Genomic DNA, 24,171 nt, shown 5'->3' with positions numbered 1-24,171 from the left:
ATAGCCGTACTTAGAAATTGACGCGCGTTTTCTCTACACCACTGCTTCACCACTCAACTCGATACACTGATATTTCTGAACAACTCATGGCTGGTCAGAGCACCAAGATGGATATTGATGAGGCAGCCATTGATGAAGGCCTCTATTCACGTCAATTGTACAGTTGTTTTTGCTTAGTGTGGGAGCGCTACCTGACGTTCTTTCTCCCAGATATGTCCTTGGGCACGAGGGTAAGAGGTGTTATCGAAGGTCGGGAGGGTGTATCTCACACAAATATTCTATGATTTAGCGATGAAGAGAATGGCTGCATCCAACGTTCTGATCGTTGGTCTCCAAGGTTTAGGTGTTGAGATAGGTCTTGTATCTCCCGTTGGGCTCATCGAGGATGCCATTCTGAGTTTTTTCTACAGCTAAAAACATTGTTCTTGCTGGTGTCAAGTCTGTGACTGTATTTGACCCAGAACTGATCACCATACAAGATCTCAGTTCTCAAGTTAGTTCTACTTCTTCGTCGATCATTCAAATCGCTCACCATCTCGTCTTCATTTAGTTCTTCTTGCGCGTCAAAGATGTTGGAAAACCTCGGGCAGAAGTTACTGTGCCTAGATTAGCAGAATTAAATGCTTATGTTCCGGTTAGAAATCTGGGAGGTACCGCAGGCCAGGAAATCACGGTGGACCTCATCAAAGGCTTCCAGGTACGTCGGTTTTCTCATGCACAAGACAATAAATGTTAATAACACACGGAATAGGTTGTTGTTCTATGTGGGGTTCCGTATAGCAAACAATTGGAGATAAACGATTGGACACACGAGAACGGAGTCCATTTCATCGCAACAGAAACGCGTGGATTATTTGGGTGATTGTACTCCCTCTTGTTTTTGCGATTCTTGCTAACAAGAGACTTCTCAGATCTATCTTCAACGATTTTGGACCGCGGTTCACCTGCGTTGATCCGACAGGCGAGCAACCCTTGAGTGGTATGATCGTATCGGTTTCGAAGGTGACTGTCTTTTTTTATTCGGCTTATGATCTTGCTAAGAGATACCTCAGGACAAAGATGGCTTGGCTACTTGTCTAGATGAGACGAGACACGGTTTGGAAGACGGCGACTTCGTGACGTTCTCCGAGGTGCAAGGAATGACGGAGTTAAACGGATGCGAACCTCGCAAAGTCACAGTCAAAGGCCCTTACACCTTCTCGATCGGGGACACTACAGGTCTTGGGGACTACACAGCTGGAGGCATTTTCACTCAGGTCAAAATGCCCAAGATTATTGACTTCGTGCGTAATAACGTACATTGTCGTCGTCTCTTTATCTAACTACCTTCTTGTGGCCAGAAATCTCTGCGTGAATCGTTGCAATCCCCGGAATTCTTTATCACGGACTTCGCGAAATTCGACAGACCTGCCACCCTTCATGCTGGTTTCCAGGCTCTCTCAGAATTCTATTCGCAGCATAAACGTCTTCCACGTCCGAGAAACGCCGAGGATGCATCTAGTCTCGTTGCAATTGCGAAGAAACTAGAGCCAGAAGTTGATGAGAAAATCATCATAGAGCTTGCTTACCAGGCAAGTGGTGACCTGGCTCCCATTAATGCAGTTATTGGTGCGTTCGTTGCACAGGAAGTCATGAAAGCATGCTCCGCCAAGTTCCATCCCATGCTACAGCACTTGTACTACGACTCTATGGAATCACTTCCCCGACTTCTTCCCGATGAGGCGGATTGTCAACCAACGGGTTCACGCTATGATGCTCAAATTGCTGTCTTTGGAAAGGTCTTCCAGGAGAAGATCTCCAACTATCGTCAATTCCTGGTCGGTTCTGGTGCTATCGGATGCGAGATGTTAAAGAACTGGAGTATGATGGGGTTGGGTACTGGTTCGCAGGGATCGATCCAAGTTACCGATTTGGATACAATTGAAAAGAGTAACCTCAATCGCCAGTTCCTATTCAGACCTAAGGATCTCGGCAAATTTAAGGCCGAGGTTGCTGCAAGGGTTGTCTCGGAGATGAACACAGATCTGGCCGGAAAGATTACCACAAGGCAGGATGCCGTAGGTCCGGATACAGAAGGTGCTGTCAAAATTAGCTACCGATTTATTATCTACCTAACGATGTCTTAGACATTTACGATGAGGAATTTTTTAACAGCCTTGACGGCGTCACAAACGCATTGGACAATGTAAAAGCTAGTGAGTCACGTCGCATGTTCAAGGCATGGATAGATGTTCAATTTACGTGTCTAAGGACTTTACATGGACCAACGCTGCGTGTTCTACAAGAAACCACTTATGGACTCCGGAACTTTAGGCACCAAGGGTAACGTGCAAGTGGTCATTCCCCACTTGACTGAGTCCTATGCATCTTCTCAAGACCCTCCTGAGAAGGAAACACCTTCTTGCACGGTCAGGAATTTTCCCAATGTCATCCAACACACCATCGAGGTAAAAGGAGGACAGCGATCGACAGACAATCAATTACTGATCGTCGGGCTTGATTTCTAGTGGAGTAAGAAGCTATTCGAAGACCTTTTCATCAAGCCCCTTCAAGAAGTTAACGCATATCTGTCGGATGCAGGCTACCTGCAGAATACTCTCAAGTACTCCGGTCAACAGAAGCAGCAAGTTGAACAATTACTCTCTCACCTCGTAACCGACAAGCCTTTGACTTTTGAAGAGTGTATTGTCTGGGCTCGCCTTCAATTTGAAGCCAGGTTTAACAATGAAATTCGCCAATTACTTTTCAGTTTCCCAAAGGACGCAACCACTAGCAGCGGTCAGCCCTTCTGGAGTGGTCCGAAGCGCGCCCCCGATCCATTGACCTTCAACTCGAACGATGTGAGTCTTCAAACTTTCTTAACGTTGCGCCGCGATTGATGGTAACTCGTAGCCCTCGCATCTATCCTTCATCATCGCTGCAGCAAACTTGCATGCCTTCAACTATGGGCTCAAAGGCGACAACGATCCCAACGTTTATCGGAAGGTTGCAGATTCCGTCATCGTTCCCGAGTTTACACCTAGAAGTGGCATTAAAATCCAAGTGAACGAGAATGATCCCGTTCCCCTAGAGAGTGGCGGACCTGGTTTGTCGACAATCTATTTCATTTATCAGTAACTAATATACTCGACAGATGATATCGAGGAGGTGGTGTCGAAGTTACCGCCACCTTCATCGCTAGCAGGCTATCGCCTGAACCCCGTCGAGTTCGAGAAGGACGATGACACAAATCATCACATAGACTTCATCACAGCTGCTTCGAACCTTCGAGCAACTAATTACAACATCCCACCTGCAGACCGTCACACCACTAAACAGATCGCAGGGAAGATTATCCCTGCAATAGCAACGACAACCTCCTTGGTGACTGGCTTGGTTTGTTTGGAGACGTTGAAGGTGCGTTGCGCTGGTCTACATAACATCGTCTCCAAGATTCAATCCCCTTCCTAGATAATCGATGGTAAAGACAAGCTGGAGGAGTACAAGAACGGTTTCGTGAACTTGGCGCTCCCCTTCTTTGGTTTCTCAGAGCCTATCGGTGCCGCAAAATACAAGTATGGTCAAACCGAGTGGACGCTCTGGGACAGGTTCGAGTTCAGGAATGACCCTACTCTTCAAGATATCGTCGCTTGGTTTAGAAAGGAACATAGACTCGAGATCACTATGGTCAGTCAAGGTGTTAGCATGCTTTGGAGTTCTTTTGTTGGGAAGAAAAAGGTTTGTAGTATGTTCATACAACATTTCAAAGGTCAAGCTTACGGGCATATAGAGCGAGGAGCGACTTCCTCTCAAGTTCAGCAAACTCGTGGAGCATGTCAGCAAGAAACCTGTCCCTTCTCATGTCACCTACTTCATCGCCGAGGTGATGGTGTCTGATGAAGAAGGTGAAGACGTTGAGGTGAGTCTTGACGTTTCAAGTCTCCGTTTGTCGATGAGCTGACTGAACTTCAAGGTGCCGTTCGTCGTTGTTCGGAGATGATTTGGAAGCAGAAGAATCGAGATTGTACAGTATAATACGGGTCATTTACGATTTAGTGTACAAATTCAAGAAGGTTATGATTTAAGACTAGACGATGCATAATTCATGCACTTGTTAACCCACTTTGTACCCGCCAAGTCTCGAATTTCTGGCGAACGGCTGGTGTGATCTGACGTTGTATAGATTTCGTGGCGGTGACGAACGCTTGATGGGGAACCTGAAGCAATTTTTGAACATGGGTTACTTCAAAAACCTACAGACTTGTGAACATACAGATAGTGCGCTCAAGTCTCGCTGCATAGTGAGGAGTGCAGCCTCTTGGCATAAGGCAGTCAGCTCTGCCCCAGAACATCCGTCCGTCTGCATTGAAGCCAGTTATGTCAATTGTTGGGTTCCATGATTCGGACACAAGAACACTCGCCAGTGCCGCAAGTTCTGCGATATCGATATTATCGTCTACTTTCATGCTTCGTAATCGAATCCTGAATATCTCTTCCCTTCCCTGTCGATCAGGAGGACCGACATAAAGAATACGATCCAGGCGACCAGGGCGCATCAGGGCAGGGTCCTGGGAAACGATGTCAGCATATGCCATCGTAGAGGAAGAAACCGATATAACAATTGATTCCGGTCTGTTAGTCGCTGCAAGGATAGTGACTCCAACTAGTTCCTGGATGCCGTCCATTTCGTTGAGTAGACTAGTTAGCACTCCTTCATGTGAAGAGCCTGAATCGTGGCTCGATGCTATTCGCGACGAAGCCAAAGCATCTATTTCATCCTGTTCAAAGGGGGAAAGTCTTAGCACAAATCTTAGCAGTACGACATGTAGCGTACGAAAAATATGATGGAGGGTGAAGCAGCCCTCGCCTTTTTAAATATTTCACGAACTGCCCGTTCAGACTCCCCGACATACTTATTTAGCAGCTGAAAGGGAGGTTAGACAAAGTTTGCTTGTTAGACAAAGTGGACAAGTAAAGGTGTGACGTACTTCAGGACCTTTAACAGCAAGGAAGTTAATGCCACTTTCACATGCACAAGCTCTTGCAAGTACAGTTTTGGAACAGCCGGGAGGCCCGTACAGTAGGACCCCTTTTGGCGGTTTGATTCCCAGTCGCTGGAAGGCTTCAGGGTGTAATAAAGGCCATTCCACGGATTCTCGAAGCTTTCCAATGACATGAGCTTGACCACCGATATCTGAATATCGAACTGGTGGTGCATCAACGAACAAAGACCGCATCACGGAAGGACGAACGGCAGGGAGAGATGATAACAAGTCTGAGGAGGTGAACTCTGGCTTTTCCGTCTCGGTCGGACTGGCTAGCCAGCGCTTGATTGCTGCAGTTCCAGCTTCACGGACTACGGCGCCAAGGTCGGCTCCAACGTATCCATGAGCGCGGGCGGCTATGGCGCGAAGCTCTTCACGGGCGATGTAGTGAGGCGTTCTTGACAACAAGACTTCGAGGATAGACAGCCTAGCGTCACTGTCGGGAATACCTGGTGAGTGAATTCTTCAGTGATGGTGAACGGTATCATAGCTCATTCAGTCGCACCAATTTCGATCTCTCTGTCAAACCTACCAGGCCGTCGAAGTGCAGGATCAATGGCATTTGGACGATTTGTTGTTCCGATGACAACCACTCTTCCTTGACTACAGTCATCGTCTTCCATACCGTCAAGAATCGTTAATAGGGTAGCGACCACCCTTTTCTCAACCTCACCGCCACCGCCTTCCTCTCGACGCGGGACCAATGCATCGACTTCGTCCAACACAACTATACAAGGCGATTTGTCTCTAGCCTCCTTGAATACATTGCGCAATTTTGATTCTGTCTCTCCGTGAAAAGCGGAAGAAAGCTCCGGGCCATTGACCACCATAACTGACGATTTCGTTGACGCGGCAATGGCACGGGCGAGGTGAGTCTTCCCTGTTCCAGGAGGTCCATGAAGGAGTATTCCACGAGGAGGTTTGAGTCCTGGTAAGGACATCGTCAACGACCGTTGAGGACTTGTAGCTGAACTGAGCTTTTTGACGTACCGAGGTATCGGAATAAATCAGGTCGGGATAATGGTATTTCGAGAAGGTCTTTGATCTCTCTGATTTGCTTGCTAAGACCTCCAACGGATTCGTACGGATCTTCACTCTCTTTGGCATCGAGTATCTCGACAACCGGCTACAAAAAGGTTCTTAATTTCAATAATTTTGGAACCTGATAGTTTCAAGCCTGTTAACCTTTCGGGATCCTTGATCATTTTCTTCCTCCGAACGATCGTTGTCTGCGATTTTGACAGTTGAATCCCACCCGATTGTCCATACTCTAGCTCCGTGGGGTGAAGCGATGTTTAGCTTCTCCAAACGAGTTGCCAAATCCACCACGACATCATTTTCTGAAGATGAAGCAGACACAAGAGTAAAGCGTCGTGGCCTTCCTTCGTATACAACTTCTATAGTTTGACTTGTCGTGATATATTTGAGGTTCACTGGATATTTTATCCGGTGAGTAAAGTGCCATCCAAGGCAAACAGATCCAATGATACCTAAAGCTTCCCTAAGAGCCAACGGAAGCCAGTCCTTTTCTGGTTGCGAAATTTTAGATTGCCGTTTTGATGGTGGAGATAGTTCCCTCAGACGGACGATAGCTGCTTCTTTGATATCACCAAGCGGAGGTATGACTGAGACCTTTGAATTGGCGAATAAAGGATGCACCTTTACATGCTCTCCGATTTGAAGCCGAGCCGTGAGGAGTAGAGATGTCGAAATCGATATAGCTGAAGGCCATACTCAGTGTCCTTCCCAGCAGAAATGTAGGTCGAGACGGACTATCTTGTCCTTGCTCTAATGAAGGCCACACAACACCAACCGCAAATATCTATTTCGTATGTTGGCCTTTTCTTGATATAGGTTTAATACGCACTCACTGCAAAGTCATCTGAACCGGAGATGACCACTGCATCCCCGGTGGTCAACTTTAGAGTCTTGACGAGGTCAGCGTTGAAAAGAACGCGTCGAGCTGCGCGTGAAGACCCCTCAGAGTGGACAGCGACCGTAAATTTTCTAGTCGAGATCAACATCGCTTACACATGTACGGCAACATGCGGTGCGGTTTTTGCAACCAAATGTACTTAATCTCCACCCTCGTTTTACTATTGTGTTCCTCGACTATTGCTCTTGAGAATCTCGTTCTCGAAGAGGAATACACAGAATATCTTTCCATTCGTTCTTTGCGCGACGGAAAAGTAGCATCTAGCTTTTCATTCAAAACTCTACTACGGGACGCTAGCCCCAGGGACCCCCGACAGCTCTCGTTCGACGACAACCAGGATGCTTGTGCGTTTATTTCTTTACCAAGAGATCCCGCTTCCACTGAATTTGAAATAGCACAACACTACACTCTTTTCCCGCTGACTTTGGGACAAATCCTGCGACAGTATGCCATTACGGAATTACATCTGACGTTAAATGCTGGAAAATGGAATTACGATTCTTGGGGAGTTCCAGACGAGCCTGGTGTCGGCCCCGGAGCAGAACTTTGGGCATGGATGGCGGATGGCGGTACAATGAGGTGCGCAGTCTAGTAATATTATGAGAGACTTCTGTACTGAAAAGGCCCAGCGTTGATCACCGTTGGCAAGGTCTTCGAAACGCTCTGGCAGGTCTCTTCTGTGCATCTCTAGGCTCCTTAGATGAGCAACGAACAACTTCCCCGCAGTATGCATTCCCACCTGAAGGGACTATACCGGACTTGGGTCTTCCTCATCAAATACGACACGCATCCCATGCGTCCGAGCATGTTTGCACAGAGAACCTGACCCCGTTTTTGAAACTACTTCCGTGTAAATCTTCCTCAGGATTAGCTTCGCTCCTGAACCCACACCGTCTGTTCGATGCAGACTGGCACGGTATGGGGATACACGTCTTATGGAATCCAGACGGCATTGAAGTTCACTTGAATTTCCAGTTAGTTTCTGACCCCCTGAGGCCGTCCACGGTTCAAAAGCAAGGTGACCATTTTCGATTTCGTATACGCCTCTCATGTATTCACGCTTGTCCGTCATAGACTGGTCGCTCGAATCTCTGTTTGATCGAACAATTCAAAAGTCATGCCCTGTTGCGGTAACCAGCCAGATATCTGTTAGCCTTCCGTCGAGTGGAATGTATCGAATAACCCCAGAGCCTCATACACTCCAGGGCGATAATGCACACTATGAGCTTGGCTCTTCGTTAGCAGAGCCTTTCAATGTCGGAATAGAATGGGCTGGGGAGCTCGAGTATCGTACGTAAATTTGCCTTCATTTTACAGATATCATTAATCATTGCGCACTTAGCGTCTGCCTTGCGCGACTCTTCGCTAATGCCCATATCTATCCATCGTACTCTCCAAGGGCCCACACAAGACAAAGGGCGATTACTGGTTACCCTCAGGAACAACGGTCCCAACGAGCTCAAAGTGTTGTATTTGGAAACAATGCCATGGCTTCTTCAGTTTTACCTTCACACTACAACAATGCATATTGATGGCATTCCTCGCAGTATGACAACAGCTTTCTTTTTGTTGCATCAAATGACTCATATTTTCACTTAGATGATCTCATATCGAACGTCTCATACATACTTCCAGTGCCACACTATCAACCTGCAACGTTCGAATCAGTCTTGACGATACCCGGCAATGCGACTGTGAGATACTCCGTCGATGTTACTAAGGCGTTTCTTCGGTATACCGAACATCCACCAGATGCACAGCGAGGATGGGATCTTCCACCAGCTGTGTTCGTTCCTTCGACAGACTCATTACGGCGTATGTACGCGCCGGCACTCCTGGTGGACTTGGCTACCCCGGATTTTAGCATGCCATACAATGTTATCATTTTTACTTGTTCCGTCGTAGCTTTCATCTTTGGAAGCACATTCAATCTGTTGACAAGAAAGTTTGTTGTTGTTCATCTGCCGGAGGGTAATTAAGAGGAATTAGAATGCTAATTGTATCTTATACTGTTTCACACTTCGTGATATGATTCGCTACAAGTCAGAGCAGTACAGCAGTACAGTACAAGGAAAGGCTAACCATAAATATTAATACTCATGAGTGTGAACTGTGCAGTCTTCGACGCGAGCAAGCATCGGTAAATACGCTACGTACCTGCTGGTTTGTCACTCACCACCACCACCACCATCACCACCACCACGCTAACGTCCAGTCGTTTTTACTATTACTGATAGTTAGCAAGCGCAAGAGAGCGCAAGAATTCGCAACTTACGAAAGTACGGTATACTGTATAATTTGCATCGTAATCACGGGTAAGTGACCCGTCCAAAAGAACTCAAAGAACCCTTTGTTCATTTCATTACAGGTATCTCATGAACAAGAATCCTTTCCTTCCACAGCCGTCTTATACTCCTCCTCAGCCACCACTGCCACCTGGTCCCCCCCCACCACAGCCAGCAGTTGAGTATCAGCATCATTGGCCTGGCTATCCTCCTGCCCAATACACTTCCCAATGGACACCTCCCACTACTCGACCAGGAGAGCAAAATCCTCTATTCGCTAACTATGGTTATGGTCCCCAGAACCAATGGCCGCGACATCAACAACAGCAACAACATTATCACCCTACGCCTCCTTCAGTCCCGCAGCCACCACCGCCACTTTCTGTAGCAGCGGCAGCATATAATCCCTATCAGCCTGCAGTCACTTATCCTTATGCACAGCCTGCACCTCAAGCAATGGCTCAACCTCAATTTACGCAACCTCAGCAACCCATGTTCGCACCTCATCTTCCACCACAGCCGATGCAGATGGCCCAACAGCCGTCTCGTATTGGTCAGCAGCCGACACAACAGCAACCTCCCGTGAAAAGACCGCGTTATGATGGTCCCAATCAGATTCAGCATCGTTCACAACTGTTTCAACAACCTAATCCCTCACATCAAGGTGGTGGTAGCCGTGGAGGCGGGCCTGGATCCAACCAAGTCCCGCTAGGCGGCAATAGGGGGGGCGCAGGTGGAAATAGAGGAAATCTAGGTGGTGGAGGTCGTGGTCGTGGTGGAGGTTCTATGAACAGTGGTCGAGGGGGTGGGATGCCGGGTAGGACTGGAAGAGGTGGTAGTAATACCTATAATCCCGGTGGAGGAAATACCGGAAGAGGTGGTTCCACATCAGGCTCGATGAGATCTCATGGTTCACGTGGTCATCTTGGTCCTGGCAAGGATTTTCATAATAGAAGAGGTCCTGGAGGCCCGTTCGTTGGTGGAAATGGATCTTATGGACAGGGATCAGGCACTTTCAGAAGCGGACGTAATCAAAACCATTCAAGTTCGACCAGAAATCAACGGCACGATAATGCAACGAACTCTTTGGGGGTGAAAGATTCCAGCTCATCTAGCCTTGGATCTTCTAAGAGAGACGAGAGACGACGGACCCTCACTGATTTCAAAATTATTGGACTGGAGATATCTGAATTGTCTTGGACTTGGGGGGTAATTCCCCCCAAACCATCGTCATCTGAGGCCACATTGAAAACAGAAAATGCAGAGATTGAGGTCGAGGGCACTTCGGAGCCGTCCGTTCCTCAAGCTGTGGTGAAGACGGAGAATGTTGATGACGCTTCCGCGCTCTCTAAATCGAATGCGGACGTCCCTGGATCGGATGGACCAGGAGATGACAATGCTAGTGTTACGACTGAAGTCGCTAATACTACCGCTGACGTGGCGAACGCGTCTTATGCCTCGATGGAGTCGTCCAAGGACACATCTGGCCATATACCGCATTCACGCATACGAATTTACTTTCACACTCCCGTCTCCGCAGATGACGCTCATTGTTCTTTCTCTCTTGGTTCTTTTCCTAGTGATTCTCGGAAAGGAAAGAGAAAGAAATTGGATGATGATGATGACGGTGACGCGGAGGAGGGTAGGGAACCACCTCCACCGACTGGCAATCGTTCCACTAGCGTCGCTCCGAGTGTGACGGAGACTGCGGTGAGCGAAGCTGACTGGCTAATGGCCGCTATCGTTGACGGGGAGGAGACTCAGAAGGCTCCTGTCAATGGCGAGGAAGATGACGGTGACGATGGGGAACGCCAACATGTCAGCGAGATCGTGGATCCACACGATTCCATGTCTGACGTTGATTCCGCTGAGCAGAATGGTGAGTATCCCTATCTTTGTCATGCAAGGCGGCTGTTGGTGTGGATGAAACCTCCTACTTTTTGTAAGGAGGCTTCTCAATAAGCACACAACTAACTCTTGTTTTCTTTATTTTTTACTTCTCTTTTCAAGTCTTACAAGGAAATGAAAATAAAGCGCAGAGTGACACGGTTGAAGTCGTCAAGGAGCCTGTCCCCAGCGGCACAGATGCGCCCATGGATTATACTATCTCCTTTTCTCAAAATAAGCTTGTTGACAAGACTGCAAACAGCACGTCTTCCACTGTCCCCTCCGTCCCCCATTTTACGTTCTCCCTAACCAACGATACAATACCTTCTGATTCTTCCATTAGTGTTGGAACAGTGCAGGAATCACAGGCTGAGCAGGCTGAGATGCCAGAACCTCCGGAAACCGAGACTCACAGCCAAACCGAGACGCAGGTGGAGACACAACCGATAGGTTCTTCTTCCTTCCTTCAGCCCTCACAAGCAAATGAAACGGACCACCTCCCCGAGCCACCAGCTTCACCAATGTCAAATACCTTTTTATCCACGTCCTCATCTTCAACATTTGGCGAAAACACGTCTCAACACTCTTCCTCAGGCAAGAAACCCACGAGAACACCCTCTGCGAATCGCATATCCATTTCATATGCTGGTGGTGACCGTCGACTGATCATTGACTCCGAGGCTTGTGACAAGATCAAGATTTTCCGAGGCGAGGGACGGATTGAAATTCAGATAAGGATTCAGTCGGATGAAGAGGGTCTAGTAGGACTTTCGGTAGGCTCTTCGATTCATGGCAACAACCGAGGCTCACAGTTGTGCGTTCAGATGGAAAGCTTGTCCAACTCGAACAAAACCTTCACTCCTGTAGACAAGCTTCCAGCGGATCCAGTACTCCCACCGTTTACCTCTGCCCCATCTCCCACAGTCACGCTTGTGGCATGTTTAGACACTGAACGACCGTTGTCCGAGCCTCGATGGCTGAAGACAGGTGATATCCAAGACTGGTTGCGTAGCATGTTCGGAAAGGCTACCCCTGCAGGAGCCACCCCCGGAAATGGATGGGAGAGGAAAATAACAGTGGTAGATCCGGATCCAGTGAGTACCGAGGTTTTGTGCTGCTAATGATATTGTTTGCTTAACGATCTGGTCTATTTAGCCCCCAACGATCTGGACTGTCCTTGAGAGCTGGGCAACGAATTCTCCTGTGGGCAATGGTCCCACTGAAAGACAGCGATTTGTGAAGACGCATCTTTCAGAGACCGAGAACTTGTTAGAAATTCTTCTTCGCCTCGTGCGAGGCGAACGAGCCACCGCTTTTCAATCATCTGCGACCATTTCGAACTCTTCTCTCTCTGGACCTTTGCTCACCGCGTTGGATCAAGGTACCGCTCACGGTGCCCAGCAGACTCATGTTTCGCTTGCGGTGCTGGCCATTTTCCAGATGACACTTGAGTATGCAACCAAGTCAGTAGGTGCCACTGCTAAAAAAGAAGTCGAGGGCCGAGTCGGAGAAATTATACGGTGCCTTCCTTCGCATCTTACTTACAAGAGCTTGGATGGTATGTTCAAGGAGTGGAAAGCAGAAAAGAAGGGTCAAGGAAGATGATACCGGTTTTTACTCTGCGTAATTCAATCTTGAGCTCCTACCTGCACACCAGGTCTGTGAATTATCGTCGTGATATTGATTTAGACTTGATTGACTAGAACATCCACTGGATGAACCTCAACGCTCTGCTGCCGGGAGGTTGCATGCTTTACATTTTTTAGTATCATCGTATCCTGTCGCAGAGCCCCAAATAAATGTTTGCGATCCGTGACTCATGACTGGAAATTGCATCCATCACCCTCAAGGACGAATCTCAAGGACGTCCAGAAGGCTGCACCCAAAACCAAGAAACCGGCCATACGGTCGATATCGTAGTAGAGGCAACTTTAGTAGGTCCGGCGTTCTGCCACCGCCCTCATTGTTCATGTCTCTATCGTACCGGGGGAGAGTAAGCTTTTCGCGATTTGTTCCACGGCCGAATGTTAAAACTGACAGTACTCAACGGGGGGCTCGCCATAAAATGCAGAAATCAGCGAGCGGAGCAAAGATCTAAAGATCTACATAGAGGAATCATTCGAGCTGGGTACTGAGGTTTATAAGGGTTTTGTCTGCACCTATATGTATGGTTAGGTTCTGCAAGTACGTGTCATCTTCAGAGTCCTACCTCTTGCTTCGTTTCAGGGTGAAAACACGCGTATTGGAGTCGGATCAAAGTTGAGCTTGTGAACGATCAAAGCGGTCAATAACTAGGGGCTGTACTCTCAGTTGTTACCAGCCAGTCACTGGTAGCCAAAAGACAGTTTTCGGATGTAAAATAAGCCCGTCATCTGAATACTTATAGTTGATACACCGATGGTTCTGTTACAATGCGAGTGGATGAGGTTAATGGTACAATGGTGTACTAAGACACGAGAGAATAGCGAGCAGAAAAGGAAAGCACAAGCATCTTCAATTCATCAATTTATCTCGTTGTTGAGCCTGCTGCTGAACGATGTTTTCCATTCCATCAAACCAAGCATCCGCGTTTGCGGTATGCTTACCCTCGGAACTGTCCGGGATCTTCCCAATACCAATGTAACGGGCTAGTGCAAGTACTGGGAGCCGCCGAAGGGCACGACCTGACATCTCTTGCACCTGAATTCGAGGTAAAGGATGATCAATATGATGAATCACGGATGCAGACGTAAGATACCTACTCTACATTGTGTGGCTAGGCCGAGTAGACGCAGCCCAACGAGCTTTGATCTCTCGTGAGGGTCACTTGTGGTCATGATACCGACGGTGCGTTGACCCGTTGGTGCCGTCCGCTCATACATTAACGCTTTCTGAAGCGGGGGAACTGCCTAGAGGAGGGACACCATCCGTCAAGACACATTCAAAAGCAGGAGAACCGCAAGAAACTGACCACGCCAATAAGAATACCCTTGCTAGCCATTTCGACGAGGCAACTTCTAAGGATTTCGTAAACCGCTTCGCGAGGAGGCAAGTCAATATACTGAACAATATCAGCTCGATCGACGAAAGCACCATCTTAACGAGTCATAAGTATAACGAAGATGCTATATGCGAGTTCACGATACCGATTGCCTTGACGAGGTTACTCGTCGACATGATGAGTACATTCTTACGATGTTTGAGCTTGTCTAGTTGCGTCAGAAGCGCATTGACAACCTGATAACAACAAGTCAAATAAACAACAGTGTACAAAGAGGTCAGCATACTCGTAGACCATCCGAAGGTTCCGTTCCTGCCATCGCACCTGCTCGCGCAGCTGTTAGAGACTCTACTTCATCTGAGGTAATAAAAAATCAGCTATCTCCACAAAACGTTACAGAGGAGTGATTTGACCTATAAGCACGACCAGAAAGGCCTCTTCTTCATCGGCAAGTTCCGTAATGTTTGTAAATAGCCGCTGAACAAGTTTCCCAGATTCAGAAAACCATTTCGAAAAAAGAGAGTGCGAGTTTATCTCTAGTAATCTGCCATGCGAATAGCTGATAGTAGAATAATGAGCAAAACGCTCGGTCTATGACGTGGACTGGAGCCCACCGTTCTGAAAGCCTAATTGATAATTTCTGGGCGAGAGCACGGCACAAGGATGTCTTTCCTGTGCCCGGAGGGCCATGAAGTAGAACGACTCGATTCCAGGATACAAGGTTAACTGCCTCTCCTTGTCAGCACTTCTCAGCAAACAGACGCACTCAATGTGGAACTCACAGTCCACGCCTGCATCGCTAAGAACCAATGTTGCATGAATATAATCCAGCAGCTTCGTCTTCACGTCACTCTCGTATATCAAGGAATCCCATAATCCTTCCCAGTTTCTGTTCGGTAACTCAGTGACGCTGGCGGCCATCGTGTCATCGCCATCCTCCCTACCACCTGAATTATTCGAGAACTCCTCATATGCGTCGCCATCTGAGGGCTGATATATATGGATATGAAGAATCATTTCGTCCAGTGGTAGAGATTGCATCTGGCAAGGGGATTCGGACGTTGCGATCTTTTCGACCGACGAGGCAAGTTCGGGTACATCTTCCCATCCTGATAGCGTAGAGAACAAGTTGATTCTATCGAAGGATTTCAACCACAAATCCACGCGATTTCGGATCGTTTCGAATCGGGCTGTTGCGCGTGGTTGTAGTCGCACTTCCACTTGAAAACGAGTCATGAGTATTAGAATAGCTTCGAGAGTTCAACCGACCGTGTATCGACCATTTATACTTGGAATCCGAGCCGTTCGCTTTAGCTGGCTGCATGATCTAGATCCGAGTGAGAGAAATTACTAAACAACAGCTAAATAACGCGTCAACAAACCATCCGCTTGTTCTCGTTCACGTGCACATAATTTGCTTTCATACACTGCCAGGATGGACGGCCTCGCTCCCCCAGGAAATGGAGATGCAGACGAGAGAGGCTCTCTGATCTCTGTACAGTCAGTTCAACCGCATCCTAACACACTGACCAGTAAGTACCTGGTCATTCTCAAAGTCTTGAATGTCATTGAATTGAATCATTCACGACAGAGCTTGTTAAACGACTTCGTGCACTGACCCTTCAGTTACTTCCTGTCGAGGTTGATCCAAAAGATCTCGTCGCGCCTACCAGTCAAATTATCACCCCTCAAGTTATTTCCGCCTACAAGGCAGCTGCAGGAGACTTTGTTGAGGCGGTGAGTGTCCTACCACTGATCCCGATACCTCCATTCATTCCCTCTCTAGCTCCCGTATTGTCTTCTTAGAGCTCGTGCAGAATTCATGTGGGAAGCTAACCATAATCCTGCTGACTATGACGAGAACTACGGTCGAGCAATAGCATGCGAAGTTTTGGCACGGAGGGTAGTTCATCGTACCGCCGCAGAACGTTTGACTGCAGTCTTGTCTACTCGATACACGCACACTCAGCTTGACGGAGATGAAAGCGATCCTACGAGTGCCATGGAGATGGCTATTGACGCTCATTGGTACGTTCGTGACGTAGTCGAGCAATCGGATTCAAAGCTAAAGGTTCTTCAAGTACAATCTTTCTGTCGTCGAGCGAAGCGCAGGATGTAGTCAGAGCTCTTTGGGCTGGCGATTTGGTTCAGAGGAATAATGAGAAGCTTGACATTGATTGTGAGTTTTCCAAATTTCCTTGTTGTTTTTCGGTACTTGACAAACAAGTACTAGATATTCCGTACAATGAAACCCATTCCGGAGGATTTTTCGACCATTTCGACCCTTCACGACTAAGTGTTCCGAGGTGGGTGATCGTCGTTTGGACTCGTTACGGATTCTGACTAGACCAAGGTATCAGAATATGTTCCGTATTATCATTTGGCTATTTTATCTTGTGGCATACTCTCAAGCTGGTATAAACATTGCCCGTTAGAAGGAAGAAATATTTACTGACTCGTCTCCAGTTCGACAGCCGGTGGAACGCCTTTCGGATCCGACGTATACTTCCACATTGGATGAATGGGAGATAGTTCTGTACATTGTTGGGTTGTCTATTTCCATTGAAGGTGAGTAAATATTACCTAGCATGAGAAGATCTCGATTGACATCTGTATAGACATACACAAGGTGATCGAAAATCTGAAAGTTTCTCGTGATTTCCGCTCAGACGAGGATTAGTTTTTCAAGCTCCTGCAATTCGTCACTTGGAAGGCTTTCTCCTTCTGGAATGTTGTCTCCCTCGTAACCGACCTGCTTTTGATGGCTGCTTTTACGTTGCGAATGATTGGTCTCTCCAAGAATAGTGACGACTCGACGAGGCTCAGGATCATTAGCTTCCAAGTCCTGAGTTTCGTTGCTCCGTTTATATGGTGGGTCTATTGTGAGATATAGTCCGCCGTACGAATTTCTGAGCTATTTTTACAGGATGAGTGTGTCCGAAGTTTCATGCTCTGTTTGACTTGCTGAGGTTTGTTCCAGAAATCATCACTGTGTTCGATGGGTACAAGTGAGTCGTGCGTTTACTTCTGTAAACGTCTTCAGCGCCTGACAGTACTCCAGATATGTGGGAATGATGCAAATATGTGTCACGCGTATGCTAAGAGAGTCAAGCATATTTTTCGCTGTGAGATCTTTATTATCCAAGCAAGATCACAAGCTCACGACTTCCCAATAGTTGCTCTCGATATTGGGGCTTGGCTTTGCGCAAGCCATGTATGCATTGGATGCCGCGGATGGGACGACCCAAGCCCCTTCTTCTGTGAGCAAGCTTCCCTAACAGTGTATCGTGGCGATGTAACCCAATTCCAGGTTGTAAACGCCTTGGTTCAAGCCCTTCTACAGTATGTTTCATGATTACCTGCCTTCTTGCTACCTTCTCCATACATTTATCAGAGCGCCAGATTTCACAAGATATGAGTCAAGGTCAATCGTTCTCATCATGTTCTACTTTCATACTATTTACCATACATATCTCCGCAGCCCATCGGGACTTCTTATGTTCTACTTGTGAGTGTTGATCATAAAGCTGGTATATCATATGCATCTGAAAGCCTTCCATAGCTGGAATGTAGTAACAGCAATAATTCTTCTCAATGTGCTCATCTCCTTGTTCTCTTCAGCCTACTCTGAAGTGAGTTTTCTCAAATCCCTCTTTTTCACATTTCCTGAAGTATGTGTATTTGACAGGTGGTTGATGATGCCGAAGCACAATACTTGGCCTTCTTTGCTGGCAAAACGGTGTCTATGATTCGTGCCCCGGATTCCTATGTCTACCCAGCCCCATTCAACCTGATAGAAATCATATTCGTTTCCCCTTTCGAGTGAGAAATTCCTCCCGTATTCGTGTACCAACCTGCTGAGATTAACCGTTCATTCCTTCTACTCCAGGTTCTGGCCGTTGAAACTCAATCGCCAGTCTTACGCGAAGGTGAGTTGGAGGATACCTCGTCTTTTTAGATTTCTGACATTCAAATGACAGTTAAACCGTGTTCTCATGAGCATTGTTTTCTTCATCCCGTTGACTCTGATTGCGATATACGAGATCACGCCTCGAAAGAAGGATGGATGGGTTGCCAATTGGATGCAAGGCAATGATCATGGGGACGATGACTACGCAGAAAGTAGAGATCCTGAGATAGATGACGAGAATGGCCTTTCCATCAGTAAGGTCCCATTCATGGAACTGATCAAGGTGTTCCCCAACACAGCAGTGGTAGGTGGTACTCTTTTGCTTGATTTTTCGATTGAAATATCGTTCGCCAGTCATCTGATACGCTTTTAATGAACGAAATTCGAGAGCTGCGGGAGCAGTTCGCTACAATCGCGCGAAAACTCGACGATAACTCAGGTCAAACGCAATGACACGACTAACGAACCAGAGGACCTCAAGCCTCATCTATCAGAAAATTCAGGTTTGGATAGCCCTCAATAGTGATATCGGATAGACTTTGGTAAATGTAAACCGGTATATAGTACTACGACATGGTCATGCCCTGTGAATCCTCTTGAAGATCTTGCGCCTCTTCTCGGTACAGCTGGGTAATTATGCTTTTTGCATGTATAAAAAAGGGTCGGATTTCATTTATTTCCATCGCACATAGGTTTGAGAGCTACAGGCTGGGTCAGCAGAGGTAAACCATGAAGCACAATACGTACACTGGTTTCACCACGATCCAAAACAGCCAGCCCATCTCTACACTTAGCCTGGCGTGCCTCTCGAAGGTCCTTAAGCAGAGAACGAATTTTATCCGGGCTTTCAAGGTCGTCGGGGGCACTTTGAACAAGATTCGGAGGTGTGCCAGAATCGATGAAGGAGAAAGGTTAAACATACACATCCAGTAAGATTTTGGCAATTTCAGCGAACCGAAAAGGCATCTTGCTGAACACTTTGTTTCCTGTTTCTTCGTTTAAACGATTTTGCAGGAATTCTGGGTTCATTTTACTTTGAGCCGGGTCAGTACGTATCTGAATATTATTCCTACCAACGTTTAGCCACGGGGGAGCAATGATATGGCATTTCTTCTTGAGCTTCAGGTTGACCGCCATCCAGAGGGGCACACTGGCTTTGATTGGTGGTCTGAGCGGACCATATGCACCCTGTATTCGGAATCAGTTGTGCACTAATGAAATGGGTTTACAAAAATACCAAGATAAAGGCCGTTTTCTCCATCGCGATCAGAGGTACGATCTCAATGAGTTGTTGAGAGGCAATGAGTTCCAATTCTGGCGGAGTTGCTGACGTTCGCAGTGAGGTAGGTAGTGCCATATTCCGAAATGGAGGGTTGGAAAGGCCTAGATTGAATAGACGGGAATAACTCTGTAGGAAAACAGTACTATTTGAAAGACACCCGAGACGCGAACTACCTAAGTGACGATCACGTGCCGTGCGCGTTGTTTCTTTGAACCTATTCCCCACAATCGCAGTCAGATCCAAAAGTTAGTGGAACTGCAACAATTCTCTTGATTGTGAGTACCTGATGGATACTCTCTTTTAGCCCTAGTTGTTTCTTTCAAAGTGCTGACCACGATTTCTACACCTTCACTCATCGCTCTTGCAGCAGCAATCGCCTAGGAAGCCGATTATTTGAGATGCTCGGAACTCGTACAAAACGTGTAAACGCCTATGGGAAGCGAAGCCAGCGGATAATCAATGTCTCGGAGGAAGGTGCTATAACACACACTAGGCGTGCTCCTGCACCCAGTATTTTCGACGACATGCCTCCAACGCAGCGGGTTGCCGTAGCCTCGAAGATGAAGAACAGAGAGAATGCGGTAATTAAAAAGCCGAAGTACACATCCCCGAAACTAATCACGAAGAAGCAATCCCCATTACGCCAAAGAGCTATGTCGAAGATGATTCACCAGCAGAATCCAACTCAAATCAACCATCAGCCACCACCACCTACCCCCTCCCGCGCACCTCTCGCTACCTATATTCCCAACATCCCCAACTCTCCAGCGTCTGGCACAACCATATACAGGAAGCCCAAGCTCTCCACGCAGGGCATGCCTGTTCGTCGCAGTATCAAGCCATTTGTGGATACGGACATCATACTATTGGATAACGATGGACACACCGTGAGCCATGAACGGCGGATCTCACAGCCGAGCACTGATGCAAATCCTCCTGCAGGACCGTCATGCTCATCTGAGAGTGAATCAGACATACAACTTCCTCGTAAAGCGACTAGACCTCACAAAAAAGCAAACTATGTTGTTGAATTATCCGACGACGAATCTTCATCCGAGGATGAAATACAGATTCGACACTCGACCAGGAAGAGTGCGCAGGCTCATGTAACTACTCGCCCATCTGTACATTTCCCGAAGACTGCAGTTAAAGTAGAGGTCGTAATTCCTCCGCCCCCATCTCCACTGGATAGGCTGATCCGGGATACATCTTCACCCGGGCCATCTTCAGATGCTCACGTCCAGCCATCACCGAAGAAGTACCAACGTACCCTTTCCCCTATCATAAGACCTCGCCAGTTGACACCACTACGGCCGCATCGCAAAGCTCTTCTCACTCCCCCCAGCCCCCCATCCCCACTCACGGACTCAGAACTCGATATTGACCTCGAGTTATCTGACCTTGGCTTAGGACCGTCCGTTGACGTCGAGAACCCTCCAACATTTCCAGACCACCTTCGGTCTCTATTAGAGGAATGTCAGCAAGTCCAGTCCGGTCTATACGAGTTCTCTGCATTCATAGACACCTTTCCATACGATGCGGTTCTCTCATTAACTCGGATCCGAACCGCGTTAGACAAACACAAATTCCGGAAAGTTGGAGAAGCTAGCTACTCAGAAGTTTTTGGAATCGGAGATGTCGTCCTCAAGGTCATCCCAATACGAGACGAAACCATTGATCCTTCCACTGCCACTTCAGAGACCGACGGACCGTTTCCCAGTGACGCGAAGGATGTTTTGAAAGAGATAATCGTTACTCGCGCTATGGGTGCGGTAGATGAAAGTTTTGTCAAGCTCTTAAGGACCTATGTCGTCAAGGGAAAGTATCCTCAGGTTCTCCTTCAACTATGGGACGAATATTTAGAAAAAAATGGCTCGGAGAGCGTTAGGCCAGGTAATTTTGTTGAACGTTACCTCGTCGGCTGAGTTGCTTACCTTTTCCTATAGACACATTTGGCGTATCCCAGGCGTACGTTATTATCGCACTGCCGGATGGAGGTCCGGACCTCGAGGCATTCAGATTCAGTAATGCTTCGAAAACGGGGTGGCGACAGGCATCTAGTATCTTTTGGCAGGTTACCAAGGCCCTTGCTCACGGCGAGCAGCTTGTATCATTCGAGGTGAGTCTTTTTACTTGAAAGGCTGTGTCATTGAAACTTATTTTTCTCTATAGCACCGGGACTTGCATTGGGGGCAGATTCTAATTCAATCTATACCAACTCCGGTAAAGATGCCCATGGGGGAGCGAGTGAACCAGGTCGCAAAGATTCGTTCCCCGAGAGTAAACATGGACGACCCTTTACATGGAATCCGTGTGACACTTATCGATCTTGGATTGGCAAGAATGGATGCGGGTGATGGTGCTGGAGGTGAAATGGTGCACTGGACTCCGTTTGATGATGAGCTGTTCATGGGACAAGGTACATCGAGGTCCGCTGGCTGTTCAAAGGCCTTTCGGTTCTGACCTAGACGTTTTCAAGGGGATTATCAATTCGACGTCTATCGATTGATGAAAGAGCAGCACCGGGACCATTGGGAAGCTTTCAATCCGTTAACCAACGTTATGGTAAGGTCCAGCCTCTATTTGCACCTCACTCTCTAAATCTCGATGGGATAGTGGCTTCACTATCTGTTGGTTAAACTCCTACAGTGTAAACGCCTCAAACCACCTGTCGTTGCCAAAAAGGGTCAAATTTCTTCCCAGCATTCGTCAACAACCTCTTTCTCGGAGAAACAGTGCTACGATTGCCTAGTTGACCTCGAGAGATGGTTGGGGGAATGTGTGGCACATTCTTCAGCTAGAGCAAGAGCATCAATAAAGGGAGCCGGAAAGAAGAAGGCCAAAAATGGTACTATGCAGCAAGTCAGTTTAAGTCCTTTGTGCGCAGGCGAGATTGTGGAATATGGAATCAAGAAAGGCTGGATTTCTAGTACAGCGACTACATAACATCTACCTACTCCATCGTGTTGTGATATCTATTGCATCGATCGTTGGTTTCAGCATTCTGCCCTTCGGTCTTGCTACTGGTTGCGAGTCTCCTCGTCTGGGACGCAAGATGAAAGGCGTGCTTGAATTTGGTCATCAGCGCTCTCAGTGAAAATTGACAGTATTACTTACTGTACACTACATACATTTCAAAGATGTACGTGAGCGATGTCATAATGAATTCAAAAAAATGAAAAACTCTTGATTAACATATATAGTTCTCATGCATCGAAAATGCGACCAAATCAATAATTTTACCTTCCTGGGAGCAACGGGCAGCAAGAGATCTAGAAGGGATAAATCAATCAATTTATTTCTTCGTAGCAAAAGTACTCAAGTATTAGTTAGGTACTATAACCATTTTTGCCATTGCCAGACCATTGCCACCTAGTGGCAGATATTATCGCTTGCACTTACCCGAATGGCTGACAATAGCTGGCAATGGCCAGTAATATAGTCGACTTTTACTGGGTCATCAGCAGCTCTTAGGTCGAGATGTTATATTTGTCAATTCTTTAGATTGATTCCAGCTAAACTGAGGGGGTACAGTAGAAGTAAATCCACACCAATCCACGCCTTGAGCAGCTGCCTTACTCCTGTACAGTCCAACCTCCAACGTCTTTGCGTATAAAATGTGAACCGTCTGTGCCTGGAGGTTAGTACTAAGCAGGCGATGTAAGAGAATCCGCACATAAGCCAATCTCTGACAAGGTGGGACACAGGTTACCCAAGGCCTTCGCGTCTTCAGCACCGTTGAGGCCGTCAATCGGTTGATTGGGAGCGGTGGAATCGGTGAAGTTAGATTTACGGTAGGTAAATTTGCGGAGTGTCTTGAACCCGAAAAGAAAACCGCGAAACGGTCGAGCGCTTCTTGGGATAGGCCAGGACGGGAGCGTACGGGCTTCGAGTACCGATAAACAGATCAGACTACGAGGAGAATGAAGTGCTGTCAGCAGCTTACCAAAGCATCTACTTTTCGGCAGTAGGCCGCGAAATTCTGCAATTTCGGGAGCGCAGCTGAAGTCCACTCAACTAAAGGGCTCAAAGAGGCGGAGGTGTCGAATGCCAATGAGACGCCTTTTCCCATGTCATGAATCTCTTCGAGCGCGGCAAGCTGATCGACGGGAACGCCTACTCCAGGCTTGACTCTAAGCTTGATAATGATGGAGGAGAGAGATGTAGCACTTTTGGCAATGTACTTAAGGAAATTGAGAGGGCCAGAATATGAACGCAGTTCAGAAAGAACTATACTGTCGCCACTGAATTCAGGATGCTCTGGGTTGGGGTGGACATCATCATCCGTATCGATGGACAGGTTTTCCAGGTGGGGATGTCGTTGTATGAACTGAAGAACGCCCAAAGCACCAAGTCTCCCTGTGTGTCCAAAATGAAAGGTGTGCAGATCGCGAAAAGTACAGTAAGATAATGCAAGGTGCAGATAGCTCTTGTCGGCTAACTCGAGAACTAGTCGAAGCACTCGGAGTTTTTCTAAACGCAAGAGGACCGTATTGAGTAACGTCGTTAACGATTTGGAATCGTACTGAGAGCTAGAAATGTTGTAACTTTGTATCAAGTTTAGACAGAGACGAAGATTATTGACGCACTTGTAGCAGTAAATGATAATTACTCTAAACTCTTTCACGAGAGGTGCAAACCTATCGCTTCTTTTCAGTATTGTTCGCGAAAAGTTCTCTGCTTGAGCAGGTGACCCTATTTCGACACGTTCGTAGAGACGGCTTTGAACGATCGCGTGGAGCCGCTTTGCTGTGCGGGAGATTATAGCTTGCTCTCTAGGACTACACGAACGTAGAATGAGAGTAAGAATCTCGTTAGGAAGGTATCGTGGTGTCGTAGCGTCTGTCATGGTGATGCTGCGAAAGGC

The 24,171-nt window shown here is 47.3% G+C and overlaps 9 protein-coding genes across 9 annotated transcripts; 5 read left to right on the top strand and 4 right to left on the bottom strand.

Annotated features, from left to right (window-relative positions):
- The first annotated feature begins 19 nt into the window (after positions 1–19).
- On the top strand, positions 20–4,103 carry E1B28_004578 (uncharacterized protein). The gene is made up of 17 exons (XM_043149075.1): positions 20–157; positions 211–230; positions 290–355; positions 411–493; positions 551–697; positions 752–858; positions 912–1,002; positions 1,053–1,283; positions 1,341–2,076; positions 2,127–2,195; positions 2,251–2,447; positions 2,508–2,840; positions 2,893–3,085; positions 3,134–3,396; positions 3,451–3,717; positions 3,770–3,898; positions 3,953–4,103. Exons 1-17 carry the CDS (start codon positions 87–89, stop codon positions 3,977–3,979), a joined length of 3,030 nt encoding a protein of 1,009 aa, XP_043013677.1. The 5' UTR covers positions 20–86; the 3' UTR covers positions 3,980–4,103.
- E1B28_004577 (uncharacterized protein) lies at positions 4,083–7,081 on the bottom strand (the record flags this gene model as incomplete). The annotated part of the gene is made up of 12 exons (XM_043149074.1): positions 6,896–7,081; positions 6,798–6,846; positions 6,515–6,745; positions 6,210–6,457; positions 6,015–6,150; positions 5,530–5,952; positions 4,968–5,473; positions 4,814–4,903; positions 4,599–4,757; positions 4,401–4,547; positions 4,253–4,339; positions 4,083–4,196 (listed from the first exon to the last, which is right to left on the bottom strand). Exons 1-12 carry the CDS (start codon positions 7,046–7,048, stop codon positions 4,083–4,085), a joined length of 2,343 nt encoding a protein of 780 aa, XP_043013676.1. The 5' UTR covers positions 7,049–7,081.
- A 12-nt stretch (positions 7,082–7,093) lies between these two features.
- Positions 7,094–8,939, top strand: E1B28_004576 (uncharacterized protein; the record flags this gene model as incomplete). Its single annotated transcript, XM_043149073.1, has 6 exons — positions 7,094–7,304; positions 7,356–7,539; positions 7,590–7,978; positions 8,035–8,250; positions 8,303–8,506; positions 8,560–8,939. 6 exons carry the CDS (start codon positions 7,094–7,096, stop codon positions 8,937–8,939), a joined length of 1,584 nt encoding a protein of 527 aa, XP_043013675.1.
- Positions 8,940–9,335: 396 nt separating this feature from the next.
- Positions 9,336–12,737, top strand: E1B28_004575 (uncharacterized protein; the record flags this gene model as incomplete). The annotated part of the gene is made up of 4 exons (XM_043149072.1): positions 9,336–11,124; positions 11,256–11,905; positions 11,957–12,226; positions 12,288–12,737. 4 exons carry the CDS (start codon positions 9,336–9,338, stop codon positions 12,735–12,737), a joined length of 3,159 nt encoding a protein of 1,052 aa, XP_043013674.1.
- Positions 12,738–13,495: 758 nt separating this feature from the next.
- On the bottom strand, positions 13,496–15,471 carry E1B28_004574 (uncharacterized protein). The gene is made up of 9 exons (XM_043149071.1): positions 15,382–15,471; positions 14,895–15,332; positions 14,727–14,838; positions 14,526–14,671; positions 14,399–14,469; positions 14,258–14,348; positions 14,083–14,207; positions 13,874–14,020; positions 13,496–13,811 (listed from the first exon to the last, which is right to left on the bottom strand). The coding sequence occupies exons 1-9, from the start codon at positions 15,434–15,436 to the stop codon at positions 13,626–13,628; spliced, it is 1,371 nt and encodes a 456-aa protein (XP_043013673.1). The 5' UTR covers positions 15,437–15,471; the 3' UTR covers positions 13,496–13,625.
- Positions 15,472–15,520: 49 nt separating this feature from the next.
- On the top strand, positions 15,521–18,634 carry E1B28_004573 (uncharacterized protein). The gene is made up of 21 exons (XM_043149070.1): positions 15,521–15,644; positions 15,704–15,849; positions 15,899–16,140; positions 16,194–16,291; positions 16,346–16,418; positions 16,466–16,527; positions 16,579–16,680; positions 16,731–16,741; positions 16,793–16,983; positions 17,039–17,043; positions 17,093–17,120; positions 17,174–17,237; positions 17,289–17,372; positions 17,423–17,454; positions 17,507–17,536; positions 17,594–17,620; positions 17,675–17,744; positions 17,801–17,934; positions 18,002–18,041; positions 18,093–18,326; positions 18,377–18,634. The coding sequence occupies exons 1-21, from the start codon at positions 15,548–15,550 to the stop codon at positions 18,473–18,475; spliced, it is 1,869 nt and encodes a 622-aa protein (XP_043013672.1). The 5' UTR covers positions 15,521–15,547; the 3' UTR covers positions 18,476–18,634.
- On the bottom strand, positions 18,563–19,457 carry E1B28_004572 (uncharacterized protein). The gene is made up of 5 exons (XM_043149069.1): positions 19,260–19,457; positions 19,096–19,210; positions 18,945–19,041; positions 18,770–18,887; positions 18,563–18,723 (listed from the first exon to the last, which is right to left on the bottom strand). Exons 1-5 carry the CDS (start codon positions 19,377–19,379, stop codon positions 18,589–18,591), a joined length of 585 nt encoding a protein of 194 aa, XP_043013671.1. The 5' UTR covers positions 19,380–19,457; the 3' UTR covers positions 18,563–18,588.
- A 39-nt stretch (positions 19,458–19,496) lies between these two features.
- On the top strand, positions 19,497–22,265 carry E1B28_004571 (uncharacterized protein). The gene is made up of 6 exons (XM_043149068.1): positions 19,497–19,579; positions 19,672–21,197; positions 21,251–21,423; positions 21,477–21,723; positions 21,784–21,869; positions 21,921–22,265. Exons 2-6 carry the CDS (start codon positions 19,703–19,705, stop codon positions 22,248–22,250), a joined length of 2,331 nt encoding a protein of 776 aa, XP_043013670.1. The 5' UTR covers positions 19,497–19,579; positions 19,672–19,702; the 3' UTR covers positions 22,251–22,265.
- Positions 22,266–22,764: 499 nt separating this feature from the next.
- Positions 22,765–24,153, bottom strand: E1B28_004570 (uncharacterized protein; the record flags this gene model as incomplete). Its single annotated transcript, XM_043149067.1, has 3 exons — positions 22,765–23,190; positions 23,251–23,836; positions 23,894–24,153. The coding sequence occupies 3 exons, from the start codon at positions 24,151–24,153 to the stop codon at positions 22,765–22,767; spliced, it is 1,272 nt and encodes a 423-aa protein (XP_043013669.1).
- Positions 24,154–24,171: the final 18 nt, after the last annotated feature.

This window comes from Marasmius oreades, chromosome 2, assembly GCF_018924745.1.
Source record: "Marasmius oreades isolate 03SP1 chromosome 2, whole genome shotgun sequence".
Lineage (NCBI taxonomy): Eukaryota > Fungi > Basidiomycota > Agaricomycetes > Agaricales > Marasmiaceae > Marasmius > Marasmius oreades.
The sequence above is the reverse complement of the archived record's forward strand: the minus strand, read 5'-3'. Positions and strand labels throughout refer to the sequence as shown.

Excerpts from the sequence above, each read along its gene's own strand:
- E1B28_004578 (XM_043149075.1), top strand. The coding sequence starts at position 87 with ATGGCTGGTCAGAGCACCAAGATGGATATTGATGAGGCAGCCATTGAT. Across the intron at positions 859-911 it reads GAAACGCGTGGATTATTTGG|ATCTATCTTCAACGATTTTG; the intron begins GTGATTGTACTC and ends GAGACTTCTCAG. Across the intron at positions 3,086-3,133 it reads CCTAGAGAGTGGCGGACCTG|ATGATATCGAGGAGGTGGTG; the intron begins GTTTGTCGACAA and ends TATACTCGACAG.
- E1B28_004574 (XM_043149071.1), bottom strand. The coding sequence starts at position 15,436 with ATGCAGCCAGCTAAAGCGAACGGCTCGGATTCCAAGTATAAATGGTCG. Across the intron at positions 15,333-15,381 it reads GTATAAATGGTCGATACACG|TGGAAGTGCGACTACAACCA; the intron begins GTCGGTTGAACT and ends CTCGTTTTCAAG. Across the intron at positions 14,672-14,726 it reads TCAATTAGGCTTTCAGAACG|CTATTCGCATGGCAGATTAC; the intron begins GTGGGCTCCAGT and ends TTCTACTATCAG.
- E1B28_004573 (XM_043149070.1), top strand. The coding sequence starts at position 15,548 with ATGGACGGCCTCGCTCCCCCAGGAAATGGAGATGCAGACGAGAGAGGC. Across the intron at positions 15,850-15,898 it reads CAGGAGACTTTGTTGAGGCG|CTCCCGTATTGTCTTCTTAG; the intron begins GTGAGTGTCCTA and ends TTCCCTCTCTAG. Across the intron at positions 17,238-17,288 it reads AGTCAAGCATATTTTTCGCT|TTGCTCTCGATATTGGGGCT; the intron begins GTGAGATCTTTA and ends ACTTCCCAATAG.
- E1B28_004572 (XM_043149069.1), bottom strand. The coding sequence starts at position 19,379 with ATGGCACTACCTACCTCACTGCGAACGTCAGCAACTCCGCCAGAATTG. Across the intron at positions 18,888-18,944 it reads GCCAAAATCTTACTGGATGT|TGCCCCCGACGACCTTGAAA; the intron begins GTATGTTTAACC and ends TCTTGTTCAAAG. Across the intron at positions 18,724-18,769 it reads TGGATCGTGGTGAAACCAGT|CTCTCAAACCTATGTGCGAT; the intron begins GTACGTATTGTG and ends CCCAGCCTGTAG.
- E1B28_004571 (XM_043149068.1), top strand. The coding sequence starts at position 19,703 with ATGCTCGGAACTCGTACAAAACGTGTAAACGCCTATGGGAAGCGAAGC. Across the intron at positions 21,198-21,250 it reads CTCGGAGAGCGTTAGGCCAG|ACACATTTGGCGTATCCCAG; the intron begins GTAATTTTGTTG and ends CTTTTCCTATAG. Across the intron at positions 21,724-21,783 it reads TGAGCTGTTCATGGGACAAG|GGGATTATCAATTCGACGTC; the intron begins GTACATCGAGGT and ends GACGTTTTCAAG.